Source organism: Electrophorus electricus, chromosome 16 (genome assembly GCF_013358815.1).
Source record: "Electrophorus electricus isolate fEleEle1 chromosome 16, fEleEle1.pri, whole genome shotgun sequence".
Taxonomy (NCBI): Eukaryota; Metazoa; Chordata; class Actinopteri; order Gymnotiformes; family Gymnotidae; genus Electrophorus; species Electrophorus electricus.
In genome coordinates, this window is record NC_049550.1 from 13,927,893 (window position 1) to 13,955,392 (window position 27,500).

At 46.1% G+C, this 27,500-nt stretch overlaps 4 protein-coding genes across 5 annotated transcripts in view; 2 read left to right on the forward strand and 2 right to left on the reverse strand.

The window, feature by feature from the left end:
• Positions 1–3,345, reverse strand: part of rfx1b (regulatory factor X, 1b (influences HLA class II expression)) — an 11,016-nt gene extending 7,671 nt beyond the window's left edge. For both annotated transcript variants that reach the window (XM_035534930.1, XM_035534929.1), the window contains exons 1-2: positions 3,216–3,345; positions 236–597 (exon numbers count right to left, since the gene is read on the reverse strand). In XM_035534930.1, coding sequence (XP_035390823.1) covers positions 236–578 — 343 coding nt within the window. In that variant the 5' untranslated portion in view covers positions 579–597; positions 3,216–3,345. The remainder of the gene's footprint in view (positions 1–235; positions 598–3,215) is intronic.
• A 20-nt stretch (positions 3,346–3,365) lies between these two features.
• Positions 3,366–6,372, forward strand: rln3b (relaxin 3b). The gene is made up of 3 exons (XM_027031810.2): positions 3,366–3,452; positions 4,483–5,488; positions 5,736–6,372. Exons 2-3 carry the CDS (start codon positions 5,317–5,319, stop codon positions 6,026–6,028), a joined length of 465 nt encoding a protein of 154 aa, XP_026887611.2. The 5' UTR covers positions 3,366–3,452; positions 4,483–5,316; the 3' UTR covers positions 6,029–6,372.
• Positions 6,373–6,969: 597 nt separating this feature from the next.
• LOC113591346 (transportin-2) lies at positions 6,970–17,568 on the forward strand. Its single transcript, XM_027031816.2, has 25 exons — positions 6,970–7,151; positions 8,228–8,327; positions 8,499–8,574; positions 8,758–8,907; positions 9,114–9,220; positions 9,334–9,467; positions 9,649–9,730; positions 10,112–10,234; positions 10,402–10,520; positions 11,061–11,121; positions 11,240–11,411; positions 11,734–11,886; positions 12,129–12,354; positions 12,512–12,683; positions 13,388–13,474; positions 14,761–14,868; positions 14,957–15,115; positions 15,375–15,462; positions 15,782–15,880; positions 16,021–16,116; positions 16,386–16,461; positions 16,629–16,728; positions 16,797–16,871; positions 17,151–17,303; positions 17,442–17,568. The coding sequence occupies exons 2-24, from the start codon at positions 8,229–8,231 to the stop codon at positions 17,256–17,258; spliced, it is 2,670 nt and encodes an 889-aa protein (XP_026887617.2). The 5' UTR covers positions 6,970–7,151; position 8,228; the 3' UTR covers positions 17,259–17,303; positions 17,442–17,568.
• Positions 17,569–20,770: 3,202 nt separating this feature from the next.
• LOC113591343 (Na(+)/H(+) exchange regulatory cofactor NHE-RF2) overlaps positions 20,771–27,500 on the reverse strand; it is a 15,764-nt gene continuing 9,034 nt past the window's right edge. Inside the window, exons 5-7 of the mRNA XM_035534600.1 lie at positions 23,254–23,407; positions 22,952–23,172; positions 20,771–22,229 (exon numbers count right to left, since the gene is read on the reverse strand). Coding sequence (XP_035390493.1) covers positions 22,017–22,229; positions 22,952–23,172; positions 23,254–23,407 — 588 coding nt within the window. The 3' untranslated portion in view covers positions 20,771–22,016. The remainder of the gene's footprint in view (positions 22,230–22,951; positions 23,173–23,253; positions 23,408–27,500) is intronic.

Here is a 27,500-nt window from a genome sequence, read left to right on the forward strand (position 1 = left end):
AATGTGAGACACTTGCTAGGTCTCTCTGCTAATAGAAAGACCCCAAAATAAACATGCTACAGCACAGCACATTTAAACCACATGGTCTCTCACACACAAACACACACACACAGACACACACACAGCAGTTTAGGACCACTGCCAGTATGACGAAGCGCTCAACTGAAGAATATAGTGGAGCATCACAGTGTCACTGTGGCACGATAAGAACCAGTGTGTGTTCGACGTATCTCACCTGTAACCGTGACAACTATGTACTGTGGCGTGTTCTGGCCATTGCTGGTCTGCGAGGCGGAGCTCTGAATCTCAGAGACAACATACTGTGCAGACGACATGGTCACCTGTGGAGGTGTGGCCAAAACAGCCTTCTTCTGACTCACCGGAGGCGTTGCCTGTCTAGCACTAGAGGCTGGGCCTGTCTGGGAGGAGGAGGAGCTAGAAGAACTCTGGATTTCAGGAATGAACTGGGGGGTGTCACTGGGTGGGACTTTCTGCTGGCCCGGTTTTGCGGCAGGAGTTATGCTGCCCCCTTGAGGCTGGGAGGGTTGCAGCTCCTCTGCATAGCCTGAAGTCGCCATGACGACTAATGCTGAGCTCCTGCACAAAACAACAACAACAGGGTTTTAACCCATGAAGAACAGCAGCAGTACAGTGTGACATGAAGAACAAAGAACTGGGTCTCTTTATCAGTGTGAGTGGACAGTCACACCACACCCCCGATCTGGGATTCTTGTATTTTTAAAAAATATTTAAATGAATAGAATAATAATGTATAATAGTATTACTGTGTTGACAGTGAATGTCCAGCAAACAACGTTACAGTTCTAATCTGATTGGTACTGATACTTAGTATGAGCTTGACAAAGAATGATTTTTTTCTTAATTTTCTCCAGCATTGCAATTTTTCCACTCAAGACAGCATGGCCACATGAACAGGTCTTGAGGAGAACAAAAGACCAACCAGTTCTTACTATTAAAAGACCCAGGGAACAGATCACAAATACTAATATGATAATAAACCTGAGTGTCAGACAGTCAAATATACAACACTGCTCAAACACCAAACCACAAAACAAATGAACTGGCCCCTCAGTTCTGTGCTCAGAAAAGGAGAACTGGAACCATAGAGTCATAGCTATACAAACCAACCAGTGAGGATACTGACGCAGATCAGGCTGGTGATGAGGCACCAGAGAAGCGTCCTTCACGGACCCTGGAGTAAGGGTAGGTTTTTAGACACAAACAGCTAGCTCCGTGAACCGTGAGGAACTGCAGAGTACCTCTGAGTTTTCCCTCAGTTAATGTCAGTGTATCCTAACTTAATGCCCGTTTTAACCGAGTTCATTCATGATTCATGCGTCAATGGGAATGTCCTAATTTATGTGAGCCGAGCTATAAAATCTAATTTACGTTTTCATAGAATCAAAGTTTGAAAGCCCAGCTGCACGTGCACCTATCCCAAAGACACACATTTTACTGGGAGCTGCACTGGAAATGGATTTCACTCGCTAGTCCGTCTGGCCTGGAAGAGCAGGATTAACTGAACATAATAACGTAATTAGTACAAAACATAATTAGTACAGAAACATAGATTTCTGTGGGGCAGACTGCCTGGTCGCATGTGAGGTCTAACCTAAGTGGCTTTAGGTAAGGGGGCGGAGCTCAGAGGTTTGCCCCACCCTGTGCTAACAGGAAGGCTGATAGAAAAAAAAGTCATGAACAGGAAACACTGCACTAATTCAGGTCATACTTTTACTTACTCAAGAAACATCGAAGCACGCATGTTTATTTGGGTCTGATCGCAGATAGGTACAGAATGCAAGGCTTTGTGTGTGTGTGTGCACATGTGTGTGGTGGTAGAACAGGAAGTATGTCTGGTGTCTTGCAGAAACACATGGAAAGTTATTTCCTGTTTAACAGCCACAGTAGGACTTCAATAGGGTATGTGAACAATACAATAACCTTAACACAGTGTGGATGTGTGTATGAAGGGCGAGTGTAAAAAAGATAAGAGGAAACTTCACATTAAAACTGACAATAATGAAACAAGGCCATATAATCGGTAAGAATAATAACATTGGCACCATATACATACCTGACCAGTCAGCCTAATTAAAAACATGCTCAGTGTTTTATTTACAATCTCACCAATTTCACCAATACTCAACACCAATACTCAAGATGAACAGACATAAAACCAGACACAAACAGAAGTTTTTAAGCTGTTCATTTTAAAAGTTAGTAAATGAACCGTGATTCTTGGCCGGATTTGTCATGTGCTGTGATAAAGCTGTCCACGCCAGGGTACGTAACGCCAGCAGCCCTGCTTTGTCGTAGGTTACAGTGGTGTTACGCTACCATATCGATACGTCCTCCGAAACTGGCTGAACTGGTTTTCAAAGGCGCCCCTACAATGAACAGGGCGCACAGCGGCAGCGCGTACATGCCCGGGCTTGCGACGGTATCCTGGAAACTGAACGGAGTCTAAGATTATCTGCAATTGTTTTGGAGAAGCAGCTAAAACATAGCTGGACACAGATCCGTTTAGGACTTACTGTTAAAGGCAGCAATGATTACGCTGAATAGGTAAAGAATCACGGTTTTAACTTTTCGCTGCCACGCCCACCCACGGAGGCCCCGCCCCTCCACTCCCTTACTGACAGCCCCGTGAGCGCTGGGCTGGCGACCTTAGAGCCTTCGACGACTTTTGCCCACGTTTGCGAAAACTTTTGAAGGCTTTTCAAGTACGTTTCCGATCGCTTGAACTACCAAGTGTCCGGATTTCACACTTCTGTGCGCGAATAAAACTCTTCTGAAGAAAGTACAAAATGATTGCGACACGGAGGATTTCTATGGCAGAAGTCGCCATTTGACATGCGATCCTGAAACATGTGATCTCTTCCCCTTTAAGTAATCGAGCCAGTTGAACTCTGCTTTGACAGGGCGGTTAGCCTACCAAAAAAGCCAACAAGTAAAAGTACAACACTCTCCTGTTACAACACCCGCCATTTTGTGCCACTATCACATATTTGCCATCGTCATAACAACCGTGTGCGTTTGGAAAGACAGCTAGCTCTCCGCCGTGGAGAGGATCGCGTTACCTCCGCCTAGCTCCTGCGTTAAAGCGCTGCACTGGAAGAAATTGCGACACAGATACTCAATAGTTTGTTTTCAAAAGCACGACGGTCTGCATAAAATAAAACTGTAATTTTCACCTTTTGGTTCTTGTTGGGTTTTCTTAGTTTGGAGCTGAGTTTTTTTCTTAATGGATCAGATTGTTGTTGTTGATTCCCGTTGCTTGGTTCTTGTCGCCAGGACTACCGTGACTATGGCGCTTCGTCCTCACCGGGGCAACTGTTGCTACCCACCCGTCGGGCTCCCGCCCTCGTCTTAAAAATGATTGGTGCGACTTGGGCCAGGAGGGCAGGTTTGTCTTCCCATCATTGGATAATGTAAGTGTCGGTTATTGCCCTGTGGTCTCATTCGTGACGGGCGCTTGTCTATCATCTTTGGTCATTACGCAAGAGAAATGCAGCCCTTGTTCTCCCAACAACTGGTAACATTTAATTAATCGAACGTGTTCTTCTATATGTTCTTCTAAAATACACGTGTTTATATTGCATAAATTGGTAAATAATATCTAAAGAGTTTTGTAGAAAAAAAAGAACAGCCTATACACTTTTAGTGCAAGTAGTTTAAACTTTATGCAAGCACGAACGCATGAATATGGGTGAACTTGCTGGAAGACGACGGTATTTCAATTTACTGATATGGTCGTATGTCATTTTCAATTACACTCATGAATCTTCCAGTATTCATTGCGCAGTACATCAGTACGATAACGGTGAAAATTTATCTCCCAGTCCGCGTTATGATGCCGTACCAGTGCCTCCCTGAATGTCGAATTACTACATCAGTTTCCAAAAGCTTTGTTGTTTCACACATTAGAAGCTCTGGGGGGAAACTGATAAGAAGGTATAGCTGCTTCATTGAGGCATGACACAAACACACACAAACACACACAAACACACACACACACACACACACACACACACACACACACACACACACACACTTCATCCCATTTCCCATTTTGTGTTATTTTCTTATCTTTGTGCTGAAATGTCAGAGCCGGTCAACTAACCCAGATAGAAATATTGCATCCGTGATATCCACTGTCATGTATACTCTTCTTGTAGTCTTTTTGTGTAAATGATGAATCCACCTTTTATTTGCCAGACTGCAGGCTACTACATGTAAGTTATAGCTTCTTTTTTTTTAATGAGCACACCTGGTTACTTTGAAGTTTTAGTCGACGCTGGTTCTGCTCAATGGCACTGCCATCAGAACTGGGAGCAGCTAGATATGAGGTGCACTGCTACAACTCTACAACTATAAACAATGAGTTTAAGTCAAGAAGTTAGTCGGTTTTCATTATTTTGATTTTAACAGTAATTTGTGTGTTCTGTTTGCTATTGTTAGAGAGTTGGTTCACTGGTCTGGTGGTCACGGCCTTCTGCCTGTGTGCAGTGAGAATGTACCCTTGATCACACGAACCCTCACACAGGAACAGTGTGACAGAGACAGTGACCTCTGTAAAGAGACGTCAGCGACAGTCACCCCCTGAAGGGCAGGGCATTGTAAAGGAGACCATCACCTCTGAAGGAGAGGAATGCTTGCCACCTGGAATATCTGGGTTCACAGCTTTTGCTACACTGACACTGGAAAACCTCAATGAAAAAGCTTAATATTTGATCTGATATGGTAGCAGTAATGGTGCCTTTATTTAAAGTAGTCGCACTGAGCATCCAGCATCACTGTTAGAATTGACACTTGCGTTATATTGGTAAAGGAAGTCTGCGTGCGTGTATGAGCATGTGTTTCTTAGTTTGTGCGCCCACGTGTGCGTGTGGTGTCCGAAAGGTCATGAACAATGAGATTAGGCTGTTCCCCATGCCACAGCCAGGAACGCAGTGCTCAGGTTAATTACACCAGGTCAGGGACAGCTCTTTTGTCCAGCTAAAGGTCTCCTAGGCTATCTGTCCCTGCCATCGGACCAACACTGGGGACGAATAGGTCATGGGAGTGTGCCGGGGGAATATAAAAGGAACCCTGGGAAGCTGGGAAACACGGGAGCATCGCTAATCCAAGAGGAAAGCAGAAGAAAACAAAAACAAACCGAATTAGTAGGGACATGCCCACACCTTCCATTCCTCTTCACCTGTGCCGTCTGATTGGAGAATATTCTTGAACATTTTCCACACTTCGCTGATCTTACACGTTCAGCTCACCTTTGGTTAGCATCTCTGCACCGTCATGTATAAGGAGGCAATGCTGAGCCTTGGCCTGCTGGTGGCGCTGGCGAGTGGTGCACAGGCCAGTGAGGGCCACCCGATCTATGGCGTCAAGCTCTGCGGGAGGGAGTTCATCCGTGCCATCATCTTCACCTGCGGAGGATCGCGCTGGAGGAGGTCTGTGGGTGTGGCAGGTAAGGCAGGTGTGTGTGAAAGTAAGTGGTATTCAATTTTGGTTTAGATGGCTAATCTACAGTGAGTTTCCAAATGTGTTGCAGCTCAAAGAACGAGTGCCAGTGCAAACTCTCTCTCTCTCTCAAAGTTGTTGGACCAAACACATTCTTTTTTTTCCATACTTGGCAATGACTGAGGTTTTTCCTTTTATTTATTTATTTATTTATTTTATAAATTATAATGCTTAAAACCCATCTGTCTTCACAGGGGATCTGGCCGGTGATATCCTCTTTACTCCTGATGACGAGGTCTCCGACGTCTGGGTCTCCAACCCTGTCTTTGGGCTTTCCTACAACGATCGCACCAACGCAGCTCCCCTCTGGGCCAGCGAGGCCATGGAGAGCCCCGCGTTCAGCCGGCCGGCACGCTCGCTCATCTCGGACGAGGTGCTAGAGGCCCTGCGCACGTCGGACCGCAAGGGCCGGGACGTGGTGGTGGGCTTGTCTAACGCCTGCTGCAAGTGGGGCTGTAGCAAGACTGAGATCAGCTCCCTCTGCTGAGGAAGAGGGAGACCAGCTCCCTCTGCCGAGGAAGAGGGGGGGGGCTTTGTCGTCTGCATGTTTGGTGTGGGTAAGGCAGTTTGGGACTGCTCTGAATGTGCTGTGTGGTGTATGTAGTTACACACCTCTTAATAAGGATGTGTTTTTCTTTTGTGTTATCATGCACCATCCTGGTTGTGTCTGATTGAAGTAAAGTCTCCGTTTTTGCAATACACTGGGTTGTCACGTGACTTGAATACCCTGTCTTTGAAAATAACTTTTAATTTCAACGCTAATATGACAGCTGAATGCCGGACTGTATGCTAGTGAAAGTCACAGATATGTTTGAGTTTTAGAAGGGTTGCAATAGGATGCATAGTCTGACGCCGACTGTCAGTCTAAAACGTCGGTTTATGATTCAGAAAGCGCAACATACATATTTTGTTGGCTTTCTGGAGCAGAACCTTTTATATACAGGTTCACTGTAAACATTCTGTTTAAACATAGTCAAGCCCTCTAGCCAATGCAGTGAAATATCGCACTAATCATAGTTACCGAAAAAGAACAGCCGAGTAACTCCACCTCCACCCCGAGATGACTAATTTGTAATCCCGCCATCACGCGTCCTGTTATTATACGCTTGTCTCCATCTGCTGGAGAAGACCGCGAACTTCAGTCTTCCCGCTTTATTCCGCATCCACTCAACGTGAGAGTCACACATGGTGTGAGTTTCAGTACATTACGGTATATCTTTAGTTACGTGGGTATATTGTTCTGGAAAATCCATTCGCGTCTAAAAAATCCTCACGGCCACTTTTTTTTTTCATTCAGACGCTCGTCGGTGATTGGCCACGCAGACGCTAGCGCGTCGCGTACGGAAGCCGAGCGGGCTCACGGAAGCGATTACGACGTGTGCCATGCACTCCAGTCGCAGTAGTAAAAAAAAAAAAAAAAAAAAAAAAGAGAGAGAGAGACGAGGCGCCGGTGACCGAATAACAACCTCGCAGATTAAAGGAGACTTGAAACGAGCACAAAGGGACCCCGAATTTTAAAGACACTGAATCGGAATCGTAACCGATACCTGCTGATAGGACGAAGCGATCCGCGAACAGAAGAAAGATAATTAGCGCATTGGAGACACCAGGTAAACGCGCTTTGGCGGTACTTTCAACGTCTAGCTAGCGCGTTAGCCGTGGCTAGCTCGCTAGAGGTGGGGAGCAAAGGCGCTGGCACTCAAAACGTGTGAATGTTTCTTCTGTGTCCGTGTCGTTCATGTTTCTAGTTATGTCATTAACTCGGCGTCGGACCGTTTTTTTGGCACATTGCGGCCCCGTAAACCTCACGTCTAGCTCAACCTAAGCAGGTATCCGCCAGCCAGCGTGCAGCAGGCCCGTCCGGGCCCTCCGGCACCCACGGCCAGGGGACACTCGCGTCCTGATTTAAATCACCCGCCCGAATAAACCTGGTGTTACAGCACGCAAACAGCGGTCGGGTCAGGCATGTCCCTGAGCAGACCACCACCCCATAAACTCGACATTTGTGTGGCTCGGTGCTGCGATATGCGGACTGGAGCTAACCGGCTAACGCCACTCTGCTGGCTTTAGCTCAGCTAGGCTAACGCAGCCGGCTGAGGCGGAGAAAAACCCTTAACTGGGTCAGATATTACCGTCCGCGAACGTTTTGCGTTGAATTCATCAGACGTTTAGTTGATCCTCCAGAGCTAGAAAAGGTTCGGCTTGCTTCATTTAGCTATAAATCGCGTGCAGATGAACGGCAGGTTTTGTAGTTAGTTAGCCAGATTAGCTACGCGGGGTTATAACTCAGACAATCGTAGCCAACTGGGTGAATTTATGGCCACAACCTCCTTGCCAAGAAGTAGCCTAACGATTCCACCCGCTTTCACAGTCTTTTCTTGCTCAGATAACCGACTCTGGTTTTTGCTTTGAGTGTGTTTTCGACTACGCCGTCGCCCAGTTCGGCTGTAGCACCAGTATCTAACTGCATCTTAGTTCGTGTGCCTGTGGCATCGCAGTCTTGCTAATTTCGGGTAGAGTATCCGTCTAGCGCACTCATTCGTCCTTTGTCTGTTTCCCTGTGTCTGGTTGTGTGTGTGTGTTTTTGTTTGTTTGTTTGTTTTTTTGGTGGGCGCGTGCGTGTCCTCGTCTCCGTTGCGTGGTGCGCGCGGTGCCGTTTGCCGTTGTCCGCCGGGCGTGAGCGCAGGATGGAGTGGCAGCCCGACGAGCAGAGTCTTCAGCAGGTGCTGCTGCTGTTGAAGGATTCGCAGTCTCCGGACACGGCCACGCAAAGAGCCGTGCAAGAGGTATCCTTGGAGGACACGCGTGAAAAGACGCACGTTTATACATGTTCACGGAGTTGTTTGTTTGTTCTGCATTACGGCCATCTGCTCTGCATCATATCTGGTCTCTGTGTTACTTCTGTTGGCTGTATTTGTTTAGTTTGTGGTAGTAATGTCCTTAGCAGATCCATCTAGAAACTGGAGCAACTCAATCAGTATCCTGACTTCAACAATTACCTGATCTTTGTTCTCACAAGTCTCAAGTCTGAAGGCAAGTCTTCATTTAGACTCTGATGTTACAAGAAGACGACCCATTGCAATTCGATGTTAGATATATTGATCCCCCAACCCAATTCTGCTTCTCTCTTCCTTCTTTCCTGTCTCTCTCTCTCTTTCTCTCTTCTCTTTTGTGCTTCCCATTTGCTTTTCTCTTCATCCCCCCCACCCTCTCTAGATGAGCCCACCCGCTCTCTCAGTGGTCTGATTTTGAAGAACAACGTGAAGGCCCACTATCAGAACTTCCCACCAGCCGTGGCCGACTTCATCAAGCAGGAGTGTCTGAACAACATTGGGGACCCCTCACCCCTTATCCGTGCCACCATTGGTGAGAGGGGAGGGGCTTTGCTGAGGGGATGAAGGAGGCTGAGGATGGTGGGGGTGTAGGGCAGTGTGAGGGGGTGAGGTTCTGACTTAGGGGCTGAAATCAAGAGGCTGGAATTCAGTCTTGGCATTATGTCATACTTTCTCATAGCTCATGTAGGGAGGTGTGTGTGTGTGTGTGTGTGTGTGTGTGTGTGTGTGCGCGTGCAGGTATTCTGATCACCACTATAGCATCTAAAGGGGAGTTACAGACATGGCCTGAGCTACTACCTCAGCTCTGCAACCTGCTGAACTCTGAGGACTACAACACCTGTGAGGTAACGCTCTGTTTGGTTTTACTAATACTTTATTTATCTCCAGTCTGGAGTGTGGATGATTGAGTGTGAAATTAGTGATGAATTGATGGAGGTGTGTGTGTGTGTGTTTGTAGGGGTCATTTGGCGCTTTGCAGAAGATCTGCGAGGACTCGTCAGAACTGTTGGACAGCGACGCCCTCAATCGACCCCTCAACATCATGATCCCCAAGTTCCTGCAGTTCTTTAAGCACTGCAGCCCCAAGATCAGGTCGGCCTCTCTCGCGCGTGCTCTCTCTCTCTCTCGTGTTTATCTCTTTCCTTTTCTCTACCCTCTTGCAGTCGGTTTCTCAACAGTGTTGTGTGAACGTGGTGTTGATGCTCTTTTTAGTAGAAACAAATAAACAAACCTTAGTGTGAATGTTTCTATCCCTCTGTGTCCTCTTGCACAGGTCTCATGCTATAGCATGTGTCAATCAGTTCATCATAGGTCGTGCTCAGGCTCTCATGGACAACATTGACACCTTCATAGAGGTAACATCCCCTTTACACCACCTTTTAACTACACCACCTACCTACCTACACCACCCTGCACTGCTGGAAGTATGTGGTAGCTCCATGGCTGCCAGTTAGCCTGTTGGTGCTAATGTGGCTAACCACCCCGCTGCCGGTTAGCCAGCTGATGCTAATGTGGCTAACCACCCTGCTGCCAGTAACCTGCCAATGCTAATGTGGCTAACCACCCTGCTGCCAGTAGCCTGCCAATGCTAATGTGGCTAACCACCCTGCTGCCAGTTTTCTGCCAATGCTAATGTGGCTAATGCATGCGTTGTTAGCTTTAGTATTGTTTAGATGAAGCATTTTCAGGGAAAATGAGAAAAAGGAATGTAAAAGGGAAATGTCTCTGTCTCTCAGGCTTTGTTTGCTTTGGCGGGCGATGAAGACTCTGAGGTGAGGAAGAACGTGTGCAGGGCGCTGGTGATGCTCCTGGAGGTCCGCATAGACCGCCTCATTCCACACATGCACAGCATTATCCAGGTGAGAAACACACACACACACAGCTATTTAGTTTGTATATTGTTTATTTTCTTGTGCATTGTCCTTTGGTACCTTGAACTGTGTTGGAAGTAAAGTTCCTCTTTGAGTGTTTAGTTAGACGGGCGTGTCCAGGTGACGCTGTTGTCTGTGTGTCTCCTCACCCTCAGTACATGCTGCAGCGCACGCAGGACCTGGATGAGAATGTGGCTCTGGAAGCGTGCGAGTTCTGGCTCACGCTGGCGGAGCAGCCCATCTGTAAAGAAGCTCTGTCAGGACACCTGGTCCAGTGAGTACCTCCTCCTTCCTGCTGCATGGTGGTACGGTCCATTCCGAATAAACGGAACTTCTAAGTTGTATGTCATTAGTCTGTATGCCTGTATTAGGGCTGTGTGATATGACCAAAATCTCATATTGAAATGACCCATCATATAGCATGTTTTTAGAAGAATTCTAAATCAATGGTTTATAAAATAAACAAGCTATTATTTTTATACTCATATATATAAACAAAAGGTACTTACACAGGTGTTGATTTTATTTTTTATCCATTTATTTACAATCTTTGTGCAAATCAAGCATATAAGAAAACAAAGTATTAATATATAAAAAGGTAAAAAGAAAACACCAAGTATAATTCTAAATAAATATAAGCCTAAAATGTGAGTACAGTAAAAAAAACAAAACAAAACCCCAAAGCCTCTTTAACAAAAGAACTGAACTGTAGCAGCATGAAACGCGTGTGTGTGTGTGTGTGTGTGTGTGTGTGTGTGTGTGTGTGTGTGTGTGTGTGTGTGCGTGCATGCATGCGTGCGTGTTCTCCTGCTAGGCTTATACCCATCCTGGTGAATGGGATGAAGTATTCTGAGATTGACATCATTCTGCTGAAGGTGGGTGGGGCTCTCTCGTCTCTTTCTTTTGTCCTCCGTCTCTCTCTCTCTCTCTCTCTCTCTCTCTCTCTCCCTTTTCATTTCACTTTCTCCTCCTTTGCTTTTGACCGTCCTGCAGGGCGACGTGGAGGAGGACGACAACGTCCCGGACAGCGAGCAGGACATTAAGCCGCGCTTCCACAAGTCCCGCACCGTCACCCTGCAGCACGAGGGTGGCCAGGGCGAGGAAGGCGAGGACATGGACGAGGACGAGGACGACGACGACGACGCGCTGTCCGACTGGAACCTGCGTGAGTTTCCAGACCAGTGGACTGGAGCTCGTACGTCGTGCAGGGAAGGGGAAGATGGAGGACTAAACGCGTCTTTATTTAGATCAGGCTTCTGTAGAGCAGGTCTCATGGTGCTTCACAGAAACGCTTACAAATACTCTACAAGACAAGAAGACACAGTCCACACAGGAAATATTAAAGAGCACCTTGACATAAAATGCACGTAAAATAAGAGCTATTAAAAGCAAGAGAATTGTGTGTGTGTGTGTGTGTGTGTGTGTGTGTGTGTGTGTGTGTGTGTGTGTGTGTGTGTGTGTGTGTGTGTGTGTGTGTGTGTGTGTAGGGAAGTGCTCTGCGGCGGCGCTGGACGTCCTGGCTAACGTGTTCCGTGACGACCTGCTGCCCCACCTGCTTCCTCTGCTGAAGGGGCTTCTGTTCCACCCCGACTGGGTCATCAAGGAGTCGGGCATCCTGGTGCTGGGGGCTATTGCTGAGGGTGTGTGTGTGTTATAATAACACGGTTATAATTCAGTTAGAATAAGTTGCTTGAATTGTGTGTGTTATAATAACACAGTTATAATTCAGTTATAATAAGTTGCTTGAATTGTGTGTTATAATAACACAGTTATAAATCAGTTATAATAAGTTGCTTATATTTAGTCCATCAGTGTGTTAGTTAGTTATAGTGGAACTTTCTCTTCACTCACACACTCTATTGTCCCTCCCTCCCTCTCTCAGGCTGCATGCAGGGCATGGTGCCTTACCTGCCGGAGCTGGTTCCCCACCTCATCCAGTGTCTGTGTGACAAGAAAGCCCTGGTGCGCTCCATCGCCTGCTGGACGCTGAGCCGCTACGCCCACTGGGTGGTGAGCCAGCCGCCGGACGCCCACCTCAAACCCCTTATGACGGAGTTGCTCAAACGCATCCTGGACGGCAACAAGAGGGTACAGGAGGCCGCCTGCAGGTGTGTGTGTGTTTAAACAGTTGATGTACCTGAGCTAGTCAATGACTAGATTTACCATTTAATACGTTTGTTAGTCATAACCGTGCACAAGGACATCTGAAGGAGAACCGGCCAAAGCGGCTAGCTCACGTGTGTGTGTTGTGCGTTCCGCTGCCAGTGCGTTCGCCACTCTGGAGGAGGAGGCGTGTACCGAGCTTGTTCCTTACCTCAGCTTCATCCTGGACACGCTGGTGTTCGCCTTCGGAAAGTACCAGCACAAGAACCTGCTCATCCTCTACGACGCCATCGGCACGCTGGCCGACTCCGTGGGCCACCATCTCAACCAACCGGTAACGGTCCCAGCTCCCACCGCGCTCGTGAAGTGTTTGCCTTTTCAGTGCTGATGTCACAAAGGGTATGCGAACAAATAGCCTTGTAGGTGTGGGTGTGTGTGTGTAGTCGCCTTAGGGCTAACGTCGCCTCAGGAATTCACCTGTAGAATTTACATTTGTGGCATTTAGCTTACGGGTTTTATCCAAGGCCATTTACAATTCTGCCTGAACACAACTCGAGCGAGTTAGTTAACGCCCGGTCTTGCTCAGTGGCTTTACAGTGGTGGGGCTTGAACTGGCAACCTTCTGATTACTAGTGGAGTGCCTTCAACCACTGAGCCACCCGTATTGCAAGGCATGTCATAAAGGGTGAGTGGCTGGGTGGAAGACTTCCTGTGCGAAGGTGTGTGTAGATTCACCATGTATGGCAACCAGGGTGTGTGCTAAAACTAGGGTGTAAATATATTTATTAACGTAACATCTTAATGACCCCGTTGACCTTCTGAACAGAGCGGGGGTATTGAGATGGTGGTGTTTCTGTTCGTTCTTGATGTCTGTCTCGTTGAGTTTTGTCAGGAACGCTCAGGCCTGGCCAAGGCCATGGTGCAGCTGTCCTGCCATTCAGTGCTCCCTCCTGGACGCTGCTTTACTGAGAGTTTACTGCAATGACTGGAGTATATATATTTTTTTCTTGATTTCTTCCTGCGTTCTCCGTGTTGTAGGAATACATCCAGAAGCTGATGCCCCCCCTGATCCAGAAATGGAACGAGCTGAAGGATGAGGACAAAGACCTGTTCCCCCTGCTGGAGGTGAGGTGGTCTGGCCCGCCGTGTTGCTGGATGTGAACAGTCGTGTTCATCCAGTTTAGTTGAATTGTTTGTTTAATATGTCTACAACATATGACCCCTGATGTGTGTTTTTGGTTTATTGTGGCTGAACATATTGCACAATAATTCTTTTATTTATTTATTATTTTATATATATATATATATATATATATATATATATATATATATGCAAGTCTCAATTAGACATTAAAAAAAAAAAGCTTTTCACTCTACAATGCACATACCATTTCAAATCTAAAGAGAGATCATTTAACAAAATGTCACTTTGGTTCTACCAGTTAAACGCACAGGCACACTTTTCCCAAACCATTACGAAAGCACTTCCTCCTAAAGTGCAGTTCTCACTTTGGCCTATTGGGGTGAGTGCAGCACAGGTCAGGTACTGCTGGGACTAGCCACTAATCTTCCTGTGGGTGCGGTTTAGCTACTGCATCTACATAGTGCACAGTTGCAGAATTCATTTCCCGTTTAAAAAAAAAATAAAAATTTTCCACTCTCCCTCTTCTGGGTGGGGTTCTCTTCCTGAGCTCTGGGAGATTGCGGGTCCTGGGTCGTATCTTGGCTGTTCCCAGGACTGCACTCTTCTGGACTGAGAGCTCTGATGTTGTTCCTGGGATCTGTTGGTGCCGCTCTCCCGGTTTGGGGGTCACAGCCCCCAGTGCTCCGATCACCATGGGAACCGCTGTTGCCTTCACCCTCCACATCTTTTCTAGCTCTTCTGTCAGCACTTGGTGTTCCTGGTCCCGGTACTGCTATCGCTTTGGATCGCCACATCTGTCACTACGGTCCTCACATATGTGTACAACACCGATGGTCAGAGGTCACTGTTGCGTAAACGGTCCTGCATGGTGTGTTGAAAGCAGTTCTTGGGTTTAGCGTCTCTATGGAGACGGGAGGGCGGCGGCCGGGAAGGGGAAGTGTGTGGAGCTGAAGCATCAGATCAAAGAGCCCAGGGTTCATTTCCTCTCTGCTCTGAGGAACGTGTGTGTGTGTGCGTGTGTGTGCGCGTGTGCGTGTGTGTGCGCGTGTGCGTGTGTGTGCGCGTGTGCGTGTGTGTGCGCGTGTGCGTGTGTGTGCGCGTGTGCGTGTGCGTGCGCGTGCGTGAGTGCGCGAGTGCGTGTGTGCGTGAGTGCGTGTGTGCGTGTGTGAGTGTGTGTGTGTGTGTGTGCGTGCGTGCATGAGTGATTGCTGTATGTCTTGTGATGGAAGGGCTTATGAATGTTCTCTCCCGGTTTCCCTGTTTCTAGTGTTTGTCATCTGTTGCCACGGCTCTGCAGAGTGGCTTCTTGCCCTACTGTGAGCCAGTGTATCAACGCTGCGTCACACTGGTGCAGAAAACCCTCGCTCAGGCCATGGTAAGGACACACACGCGCACGCACGTGCACACAAGTAACTAGAATGCTTTACAGTGATTAATGTGTATGTGTGTGCGCGCGAGTGTAGATGTACAGCCAGCAGCCAGACCAGTACGAGGCCCCTGACAAGGACTTCATGATCGTGGCGCTGGATCTGCTCAGTGGGCTGGCTGAGGGTCTGGGGGTTCACGTGGACCAACTGGTGGCACGCAGCAACATCATGACACTCCTCTTCCAGTGCATGCAGGTAACTGAGGGAGCTCTAACCAGCTGTGTGTGTGTATGTACGGTGTCCTAGTTGGAGCTCTGCCTGTGGTCATCTTGGTTTGTGTGACATGGTATTCAGGTCTGTCCTCATCCCCCTCTACATATGAACAATAAACTCTCACCACCTATAGTATTCACTGGATAGGGCGTAACAAAGCTGCTGTTAACGCTGTGTATATTTGACTTATGACTTAATTGCCATAACCGTAAATACATTTGTAAGTTGTGTGTGTTTACAGGACACGATGCCAGAGGTGAGACAGAGCTCCTTTGCTCTGCTGGGAGACCTGACCAAGGCCTGTTTCCCGCACGTCAAACCCTGCATTGGTAAGAACAAAACACGTATCCTCCTTCTGCTCACAAGCAGGGTGTACTCTCATAAGAACTGGACATAAGTGCTCGTTTGAAATATTTAATGCACATACCTATAAGTATGTTTTTTAAGGTGCATGGTCATTTTTGCATTGATGCTTCGTTATGAAACAGCTGTTATACTGACACCTAGTGGCCGGGGTGTACTAAATATGTCATGTATTTTTGGATGCTGGTCAATCCCTTCCTTAAACGTGTGTGTGTGTGTGTGTGTGTGTGTGTGTGTGTGTGTGTGTGTGTGTGTGTGTGTGTGTGTGTGTGTGTGTGTGTGTAGCGGAGTTTATGCCAATCTTGGGGACGAACCTCAATCCTGAGTTTATCTCTGTGTGTAACAATGCAACGTGGGCCATCGGAGAGATCTGCATGCAGATGGGTGAGAGGACCCCTCTGCCGACTCTGAATTAACAGGACCCCTCTGCTGCCAGCGTTTTTCCTATTTTCAGTGTTTGTGGAGTGCGTGAAGCCTATAAATATTCACCCTTCTATCGTCCTTTTGTTCTGTCTCTCTCTCAGGAGTGGAGATGCAGCCCTATGTGGCTCTGGTTCTTCCTCACCTGGTGGAGATCATTAATAGACCAAACACTCCCAAAACCCTGCTGGAGAACACTGGTACTCAACCTTTCACCTTTCACCTTGCCCCTGCTGTGGCTGAAATCTCTTCTGAGCTCTGTTTCCTAACACGGCCAGTTTTTATTTTCACTTGCTTTGTGCGACTGCGAAGCAGCTTAAGGAGGGAGTGGTAAATATTGTGTGACTGCAAACATGGCTTGTTTTTGTGTGTGGATAAAGTTTTCGCTAATAGTTGAAAGGTCACTGGTTCATATGAGGTCATGAACCCATTCTTTCTTTTTTCCCCCTCCTCCTTTTTTGATCCCCAGCTATCACGATTGGTCGGCTGGGCTACGTGTGTCCACAGGAAGTGGCTCCTATGCTGCAGCAGTTTATCCGGCCCTGGTCCGTTTCCTTGGAAACCTTTTGCTGCATCAGCTTGATTGACATGCCATGGATACCAAGAACCTGCGCTTCTGCCATTAGATATATAATGGTGTGTGTGTGTGTGTGTGTGTGTGTGTGTGTGTGTGTGTGTGTGTGTGTGTGTGTGTGTGTGTGTGTGTGTGCAGGTGCACATCGTTACGCAACATCCGAGATAACGAGGAGAAAGACTCTGCCTTCAGAGGCATCTGTGTGATGATTGGTGTAAATCCTGGAGGTGTGGTCCAGGTATGTAAAACCAGTGTTCCTCCCTCCCTCCCTCTCGTTCAGTCCTTCATTCTGTCGTTCCTTCTCAGGACTTCATCTTCTTCTGTGATGCGGTGGCCTCCTGGGTCAACCCTAAAGATGACCTGAGAGACATGTTCTACAAGGTCAGATGGGTTACTGACACGGGCACATGCACTTGTTGCTTTTTGTTTATAGTTTTGTATTACTGTAGTTTGGTTCTTAGATTTGAATATTTAACATTGGCACTACAAATGCAAGCTTTCTCAATTTTATTTAATTGTTATTCAAAAGCCATAACTACTGATTTATTATTGCATTTAATAAAACCAAAAGTTACACCACACAACTTCTTGAAGTAGCTCACATATGCTTGTAGGCACTTTTCTAAGGGATGATTGCGTTTTCTGTGCGCACACGTGTAGATCCTACACGGTTTCAAAGACCAGGTAGGGGAGGAGAATTGGCAGCAGTTCTCAGAGCAGTTCCCGCCCATCCTAAAGGACCGCCTCTCTGCATGCTATGGGGTGTAGCCCCGCCCCTCCCTCCGCCCACACTGCACGCCCATGCGCTGTCAGGTGAGTTACGACGACGACCTCTAACGTGTCACGAGGTGAATGGTGAGCTTGCCAACCTGTACTGGAAAGCTCTCCACATGACTGTCAGATCTGTTCCTGTAGGTGTAAAAATGTCCTACATCTTTCTTTTCTCCCCAGTTGAATCTTTTAGGAGGGTTACCGGGGGGAAACTCATCCATCTGTGTATTGCACTGCCCTGATCGTGGGGGAGAGGGACACGATTGGCCGCTCCGCCTGACGGACAGACCCCACGCCCTGTGTGTGTCCATGAGGGTGGGAGGGAGGGAGGGAGGGGGGGAGGGGACTCCTCTAGTTAACTGTGGAATGCACCCAATCATGGGAAAATAAACCTAAAAAAAAGACTTTTTTTTAGGATGACTGAAAGCTAAAGAGAGGGATAGTGAAGTTACAGAGAAAGCGGGAGGGAGGTAGATGTTGTAAATGAGGTTCCAGACGGAACACCTGACATTACTAAGATACGTTAGGGAGTGGCACTAGACAGCAATGTGTAAACATCTTTTTAAAGTTAAGTCCATCCCAGGCATCAGAAACAAACGCTCGCGCACATGCTCGCAATAACTATGAACAGACTGCAGATGGCGCTGTTCTAGCGATAGCATAATCAGACCTAAAACACTGAGACTATAGAAATGACTAGTGGGGGGTTTTTTTTTTGTTTGTTTGTTTTTTAATAAAGTTAATCAAAACACAACGAACATGAGAACAACGGCGAGGATGAGAACGAGTTGACGCCCAGTCCTCCGTTCTTTGCAGTTTTCTCTTCAGACGGGGTTTAGTACTGGACAGTTCCCAAGCTTCACGGCGCTTCGTCTCTGGCGCGACCACTTTCTTGTGTGCGTGACTCGTTTTTCTGTCCTGTGGTGCGCTGTAGCTAGTCAGATTCCTCCAGGGCTCGCTCAGTGGCTCATGGAGCACACTGCAGATTGAACATCTAGTCCAAACACTTAACAGCCGTTAGAATGAAATGCAGACAATATAGCATACTGATCATGACATGACTGTGTGTGCGCGCGACTGTGGTTGTGTGTGTGTGTGTGTGTGTGTGTAAGTGTGTTCTGTTTTTTTTTGTTTGTTTGTTTTTTTTTCTGCAATCTTGTCATCTTTGTTATTTTTGTGCACTGTGTGTGCGCGCGCTCAGTGTGTTGTTACTAAGTTAAATGTTTTAAGGTACATTACACTTGACTCCTGGACCCCTATTGACCTGTAAACTGTGACCAACGTGTATGTGTGAGCACGCTTATGAGTATTTGTGAATGCGTGTGTGCGTGTGTGTGTGTGTGTGTGTGTGTGTGTGTGTGTGTGTGTGTGTGTGTGTGTTTAATATGGATAATGATTTCTGCCATGTTGATATTTGGTATGTAGTGCATTAATCCTCTCCTGCAACACACCATGGTTCTTTCAAATTGTTTTACAACATTACTTTTTTATTGTTTTGCTGCTACTGCTATTGTCCCCCTCACACATTCATGACAGAAAAAAAGACAATTTAAATCTGATTTTCATCGTGCACTTCCTCCCCATTTTTGTTTTTTACTTTTATTTATTTCGTTTTTTGTATAAGGATTTAATGATCAATTTACCAATTAAATACAACTGCTGGACTTACCGTTTGTCATGGTTGTGTCTCAGAAGACGTGACGACGTGTTCTGTTGGGGACTGTAACATTTGAATGAATGAATGAATGAAGGAAGGAAGGAATGAGAGAGACAAAACGGAAGGGAGAAGCCAGGTTGGCCGCACGGACATCGCCATCTGTACGAGATCCTTAATTAAAGACGTCAGCTTTCAAAAAAACAACTTTTCCTAGACAGAAAAAATTAAACGGTTAAATTAAATAAATGGTTTTCTACCAAGCCTCTGTAATTATTTAAAGGTTTTTTGATCACAAAATAATTGCTTTTATTTTACTGCTATTTTGAATAATGGCTACATTTTCCTGTCTTTAAACTGAAGGGTTTGTTGAAGCCGTGACAACCTTTCTCAGCAGTGCCAGGGACGGTCTGGCCACTGCTTTCAGATGTGAATGGCGAAGAGGAATGAAAGATGTTTTAAAGTGCTTTATGTTTTCAATAAATCACATTTCATCATTCCAGTAGGAGGCTTGGTTTAACGGAGCGTGCGGTAAAGCCCGGTTAGGATGCGGTTCTGGGGTCCGGTTCCCTAAAGCAGACGTTAAGACCATCTTCGATGACGGAGTGTGACAATTTAGTGTTCACTTTATCGTTTAGAAAGGAGCTTTGTTTTACGATGCTTTCGGGAACGCCGTTTACCGCTCACGCCGGTAAAGTGACGTTTTTGTGTTTTGGCTGCACTATAGCATTTCCCCGCACACGAACACAAAACGTGTTTCCACCATGGTACTTTTTTTGCTTTTAACATGCTGCACTCTTCCAGAGGACATGGCAATAAAAAAAAAAGACAAAGTCAAGCAGATAGACATGAAACTAAAACACCTACTGCAGTAAACCGTATGACAACGGGTTCCACCATTCAGGAACCGCACGACAACCTCAACAGCGTTTTTATTCACACCCCCACCAAGGTTTTCAGAATCTGGAGAGCAGAGGCCTGGGTGTGTGGGTGTATGTGCGATCACAGAGAGACTCACTAAGAAGCAGTGTGTGGTCCCGCGTAATGTCGGGTCTTGTGGCAATGCGGCTAGGGTAGAGAAAACAAAAGGGAGGTGGAGGAGGGGTTAAGAGGAGAAGGTTCAAGAGTAAGAGCAGGGGTGTGTGTGTGTTTCTAACAGTGCGGTGGGTGTAGGGAAAGCAAACATTGAACATTTAATTTTATAAATGTACACGTGTGCTCCCGTCATGCAGATTTTCCCCTGCAGCTGTTTGAAAATGATTCGCCCCACGTGATCTTTTTTCTATATCTGATTTTTTTTTTCTTTTGAGTGGCACGATACAGAACGGAAACATGAACTTGACACGGCTTGAAACTACTGGTAGTTTCATGATCGATATGCAAACGGTCGCTCCTTAGTTGCCACTTGCCCTCCCTCCGGGTGTGCTACGAGTTCTCTGTGCTTCGCAAAACGCTGAAACAAATACAGGAAGAGTTTCGTATACAGTCCTTTGTCATTTAACTTACTTTTTCGTATGCAATCAAAATAAACGAATTAGCCTGTGTTTTCACCCGACAAAGGGGTTACTTGTTACCTACCAACTGAGGGTTACTGAAAGTTACTGAAAGAAAAGAGGAACGCTAAGTAAACTCCATCAAAATCAAACACATGAGAGATGCCGCGTCAGACACACGGGCGTCCCCACTTCATGCAAACCAGTTCCCTCTAGCGGCGGAAAGGGGAACTGTGGCTGCATGTGTGAAGAAACCATGCAGTTGCACTTTGCGACGTGCCGACGGACCCGCTACCGTCGCTCCGCGCGCGGAACAGAAGGCACGCGTCGCGCTGCAAAAGCTTCCCGGTGTTTGCGTTTATTCAGAAGACGCGCGAAACAGGGACACAGTGAAAAACACCCGACAGCCTATTAACAGCACTAGCGTTGTAGAGGCTTCAACAATTCCAGTTAAAAATGAGAACATTTCTAATTTCCACAGAAAAACGGTATACTGACGTTTTATATTATTGTACGATTCGTAATTGATTTGTAGCCTACTGAATGTGTTTGCTTTAGGTCTTTCTAAGCTACAAGTTTCATTTAGAAATAAGAATATCGCTGTTTCATAGTTAGTGTTGCAAACCTGAGATTCATATAAAAACTTTGAAATCTTTGATTTTTGTTTCATCATTCCGTTTAGCTGGTGAAATACACTGAAGCACATGTTGAGCACACTGCGACATTACAATAAAGGTAAATGGCAGATAAATTAGATATTTCATACAAGCAGCATATTAAACAGCATATTAAGTCAGTTATGTCTACATACTTAAAATATTTTGAATATGCATAAAATTAGAATAATGTCATACAGGAAATGGTCCTATAAAGTGCTTTGTGTTTGTGGATATCACATTACTAGTCTTTGCATTATGTGTGGTATTGTCCTGACAATAAGCCACACCACTTCTGTAATAAAGGCTGAATTTAAACATCACAATGACATGAGCAAATCATTTTTGTTTATCTGATGTGGATTGTTGACTGTATTGTGTAAGAATGCAATTAATATATTAAAATGGACTAAACTGTCTGTCTAAGGAACAATGGGAGTATTTGGTCGTAGGACTCTTACTGAAGAAGGAATAAATATTCTTTATTCCAAAGGCATTTCTCCTGAGCAGGAAAGGGAATTGTGTCCTCCCGAGTTACAGGACACTCAAAATTATCCTCTCTGTTTAATTTTATATAAACACACAAAGAAACTCTTTTCCTCATTCTGCATAGTTCATGTATTGTGAACCAGCCCATGTGGGAGCCCATGGACCATTTCGGAAATAGGACCACCTTGGAAAAAGCATCATAACATTCTCTCTCTCTCTTTCTATTCAGAGAAAAATGAATCAACCACTGCTTGTTCTTTCATTCATACAGCCCCTGGGTCCTCTTGCATGTATCCTACATGCAATATATCCTACATATATCCTACATATCCTACATATCCTACATATATCCTACATATCCTACATATCCATTCCTCAGTATTTGACAGAAGTGCCGGGTTCATGGAATGTGTGTACGTTGGTTTCTGTTAACTTTCAGAATTGGTCTTGTGCTCTGAGCTCTTCAGAAGTTACTGAAGATCTCGTGCTTCTTGCTCCAGTCCATAGGGGGTGCTCTCTTGTTCCCCCTCTTTGCCCTGGCCTTTTGCCTGGCCTCGGCTGCCGTCGGGCTGAGGTACAGACCGTACTCCCACGCTGGGTCTGCGACTCGCTGTGCTTTTACCTCATCCCTGCCAGCGGGGGCACTGTGGCGCTTGTTGTAGCCCGAACTGAACATCTGCCAAGGGGACACATCAGATGCATTGACGAAGCTGCAGCGTCTCCTACTAAGGCACACAGTGTCATTTATGGGAAGAAGCACACTTGCGCCGCAGTGCAGCCCGAGTGCAGCCCGAGTGCAACGGCTCCCCCTTATGGAGGAAAAGCCATCTTAAACACACGAGTGCGAGCTCATTGGCCTCACTGCTAGTTGGGAGTCTTAAGCATGATGTGGCAGGCATCCAAAAGTCTGAGACAGAATAAACTGAGATATGAATCTTTGTAATATTCCAAACACATTTCTACCAATTACAGATCTCAAGTTGGGTTGTGTTTGTTGATCCATTACTCATCAGAGTCTTCCTAAACGTTCAAGAAGTCATGAAGCCACTCCATCATTTCTGCTCCTTCCCTTCTCCACTCTGCATCCTCAATTTATGCCTCACCTACTCTGTACAGACTGTCAGTTACTGTGTACTTAGTTTATGCCATGTCCCTGTTCAGCTACTTTGGTTCATGTGGCCAGTATGCTGGTCAAACATTAGCTGAAGGGGGCAAGAGGCTTTTACACACAGCCACAGAAAGAAGGTCAGCAAGCAAGAAATGTGGAGCATGACTGCATGATGTTCCAACGGGTTTATTACAGAAACACACACACACACAGACACACACACAGACACACACACAGACACACACACAGACACACACACAGACCTTATTGCAAGTGTTGGTGATGCTTACCTCCATGCTCATCTCTGATAAGATGGAATTAGAGAAGGAGCTTCTACGGCTCTGGTGCTTCAGAGAGCCGTTTGTGATTGGTCGATCTGTCAGTGTGACGTTTAAGGTTGGCAGGGAGACTGGGGAAGGATCAGGCATTGGTGAGGGAGACGCAGAACTGTCTTGCAGAACTGGATAGTTAGAGACTGAATTCTCCATAAGTGGTCCATCCACACAGTCCTCTGTAAGAGAATTGAGAAAATAGTAAAAACCAAAAACTCTGAAATTCGTTAGAAGTAGTATCTGTATCTTCTGCACTGTACCTGTAAGATGCGCAGCAGTGGGCATGATGCCGAGTCTCTTGAAGAGTGCATCCGTTTCCGGGTCGACCACCAGCAGCTGCGTCTGGTTTCCCCCTCCCCTTATGATCGCCACCACCTGCGAGTGTCGCATGCCCTCGATGCTTCGGCTGTTCACCTGCAACGCCGGACATGCAGGCGTCAGATGGAGAACTGCAGTTACAACCCTCTGACCACCAGGCGGCCGTCAAGGCCTTGGCACTGGGAACGTCCGCATCAGCTTCCACTTCCTTTATTATTACAGACAAACCGGGATCTCTTTTCATTCACACACTCGGAACTACGTAGTAGTGAACTGTGAAGCAACCTGCTCAGTTTATACTTGTATTTAAACACATTGCATTTCTACATGCATTTAACAAATTCAGTCTTAATTTCTAATAACATAAAATTCAGTAAACCTTCTAAAATCTACCAAAGGAAGAATACTGTGTGCTTAAACATTTAAACAAAAGGAGTGACATCACGGCAGCTGTTGAGGGTGGAGCTGTTGTCGTTTCGCGAAAGGGCCGTTACAAGAAAGGTAATCTACTAGTTTTAAAAGACAGAACAGCTCTGGCATCACTCCACAGTTACGGGCCTCCATTCAGTCCACTGGTAATCACGACATTTCAGCAGAAACCTTTCTGATCTTTCACAGAATATTACTGCTGCTGCCATTTCTGTCTTCTCCCTAAAATCCCCAAGGAAAGCAATCCTGGAAGTCCTATTGTATATGCTTGTTCCTGCCCAACAGTAATGATATCCCAGTTTCTGGATGACATTATTCAACCAATTGTTCTGTCCTTACCCACACATGTTAAAGACTCCTCTCACTTCCTACAAGTCCTTGAGTGCCTGAAAGAACCAACACTACCCTGCCACTTGCTTTCTTGCATTGGAGTGCTTTAAAACATTTTCTTGTTGCAAGACCTGAGACGAGCTCCAGGTACAATGGTAGCCTAGTGGAGAGAACTTTGGACTGTCAGAAGGTTGTGGGTTTGAGTCCTGGTTCTGCCATGCTGCCACTGCTGAGCCCTCGAGCAAGACCCTGAACCCTCTCAGCTCCAGCAGGGGCCGAATGATGGCTGAGCCTGGGTTCCAACCCCACTTCCCAATAAATTAGAGGAGTTAGTAACGGGACCGTTCTACGCTAACCTCTTTGTTATTCAATGCTAACCTCTTTGTTGGACTCGGTGAGAAACAGTTCTGAACAATAGACCATACCTATACTCTTAGTGTTTGAGATGTAGTGATGACATTTCTGGCATGTTTGTAGAGCTCCAGCTATTGTTTTCTTTCTTCTCTGCTAAGACTCTGCTAAGTGCTTTTGCAGTGAGAATGAAAACTTTATTCAGAAAATGATGGAAATGTGTGCATTTTCAAAACTGTGGAGTGGTAGATGATGGCTTTGCTCATGTTGTACCTGTTCAGAGAGTGGACGCACTGACCTATAAACAATCTGCTGTTAAGGCTACAAGAATTCCATTGGTGCTGATATTTTACAACAGTTTTAAAAACTTCAGAAACCTTCAGACTGATGCAGAGACTGCATCCCTTTTTAAGGATCCTCCACTAATCTCCTACAGATGAGGTAAAAACATCAAAGACATGCTCGTCAAGAGAGAGATAACTGACCAGTCAGATAACTGTGGAACTGTAGCCTGCAACCGCTCTAGATGTGCCACATGTACATTTATTAACACAGCCACTAAAATAACTGGTACAAAAGGATCAATTGTCATACATCACTGCAGGAGTTGTCTACTGTATTACTTGTAAGAGATGTAAACGGCTTTTTATCAGAGAAACCAAGAGAAGGTCGCTGATCGGAATGAAGGATTTGTCATTTCCAGTGGCGAGGCATTTTAATACTTATGGACACTGCATTAATGACATATGTTTGCATCACCATTTGTTGCTATGGTAGAACTGAAATTGGGAAACTCAAAGAAAATAACTCATCTACACTTTTGGAACTTTAGAAACGCATGGAATGAATGTTATGATTTATACATTTATTTTTTCATATATAAATTCATACTACTGATTCAGACGCACTTTGCTTGCACAGCTGACCTCTATGCAAAACATCCCGTTTCTGTGAAAACTCTGTGTGTATACACTCCAGGGTGTTTGTGTTCTTTCAAGCTTGGGTTGTCTTCCAGAGGTCTGGGAAGAGGGTCCTGCATAGTGTCTTAGCTGTTCCCAGGACATCACTCCTCTGGACCGAGATCTCAGATATTGTTCCTGGGATCTGTTGGAGCCATTCTCCAAGTTTGTAGTAATTGGAGCTTGTGCTGTTCCCTACACCTTCCACATCTTTTCTAACTCTCTCAGTCCTTGGTATTTCTTGAGCTTTTCGTGTTTCTTGTTCCTGATGCTGCTATCGCTCGGGATTGCTACATCCGTCACTACGGCTCTCTTCTGCTGTTTATCCATCACTACTATGTCTGGTTGGTTAGCCATAACCATTTTGGTCTGTCTGTATCTCCAAGTCCCACTGTATCTTAGTCTATCATTCTGCACCACCTTCGGGGGTGTATCCTACTTTGACATTGAAACTTCCAGCACGTATTTAGCAGAGATGTTTCTGTACACTGTGCCAGCCACTTGGATATGGCGTTCCATATACACTCTGCCTGCTAACATCTTGCTGTTATGTGCTGGATTGTCTTGGGGGCATCTTTGCACGGCCTGCATCTGGGGTCCCGCCTGGTGTAGTAGATCCCAGCCTCTACTGATCTTGTATTCAGAGCTTGTTCTTGTGCTACCACGCTCCATGCTGTCTTTCAATTCAGCCTTTTCCATCCATGGGTTGGATTTCTCCATATTCGCCACTTCCGCAGTCTGCCGGTGGTATATTTTCCTCCCATCATGGTTTCTGTTCCTCCTCAGGTTTCTGCAGTCTGAGGTACTCACCAAGCACTTCATCACTTGGGGCCATCATCCTGGTGTACTCCAGGATCTTGGTTGTTTGGGAGTTTCCTTGTCTTGATGTCAGTGGCTTCTCTTTGTTGTATTGCAAAGTACGTTTAGCTGCCCTCTGTTCTAGCTTCCTTGTAACCATCCGACCACACTTATCCAGCGCAAATGGTAGCTCCATTCTGCAGCCGGTTTCCATAGCCACTCTTGGCGATGATCTCACTGAGGGGGTTCAGGACCGGGCATCTAGGCCTCTAGGGTCGTCTTCCACAGCCCCTTCTTGATGAAGTCCTGTTGATGTTATACAGCTTCAAGCATTGCAGGATCCATGTGTGGGGCATCGATTCACAAGCTTTTCTTGTAGTCACTCCACGCCACTTCACACCTTTCTGCATTTCTGTGGGATGACTTCTCTCTGTGTTGCCCTTATCTTGGCCTCCAACCTCCTCCTCGATGATCATCTTGTGAAGTACCGTGTGTACATCACTGCTGCTGTGGCGTATATCCGCTGGCTGGTCTCAGCGATGGTCACAGTTGTGATCGTCTGTAGTGCTGCATCCAGCAGCCTTTCAGGTTATTCACTTGATTGTGGTAGTCTGCTGTGGTTTGCTAGCATTGGGTCTTGGTTCCTAATTTGGGGTGTAGGGATGATGGTAGTGTGCGTTGGTTTGTTTTGTTGGATTATCATCTGGTTGGTTAAGGTAGGCTCTGAGTTTACTTACTTTTGTCTTAGACACTGAAATTCAAGGCTTGTTGTCTAAATCTAGTTGTTAGTTGCTTGGTAGCGGTAATTACTCACTACAGGTGTAGTTTCGCCCTGACCTTAGGTGTGAATTGAGGGGCGGGCTCAGCACTTATTGAACTGAGTTAAATTAGGACGACTCCTAATCAACATCTGGAGGAGTTTTGGTAGTGTTCTCAATCAGTTCGTCTACATCTCACCTACAGGACTTCACAAACTTTTGTCAAAGGTTAAAATTGGCCAAAGTTAGATTTACATGGTGGATCTAACAAGGTTGTTGTCTGGATACATGTGTGTGTGTGAGATTCAGGGCACTTCAGATAACCTCATATCCTGATTCAAAGTAAATTCTCATATTATCTCAATCCTTTATCTCATACATCCACAAATCAAGCATCTGAAATGTGCTTCGCAATTCCTGTCCACATATCCCACAGATCTCCTCGACACAGTCATAGACGTCTCAATCTCAGCAACCTCACTGACTCACAACGCTTCACACCATCACAGATCGTGGTGGCAGGAGGGCTCTGGAACTGCCAGTCTGCTGTCCAGAAGGCTGACT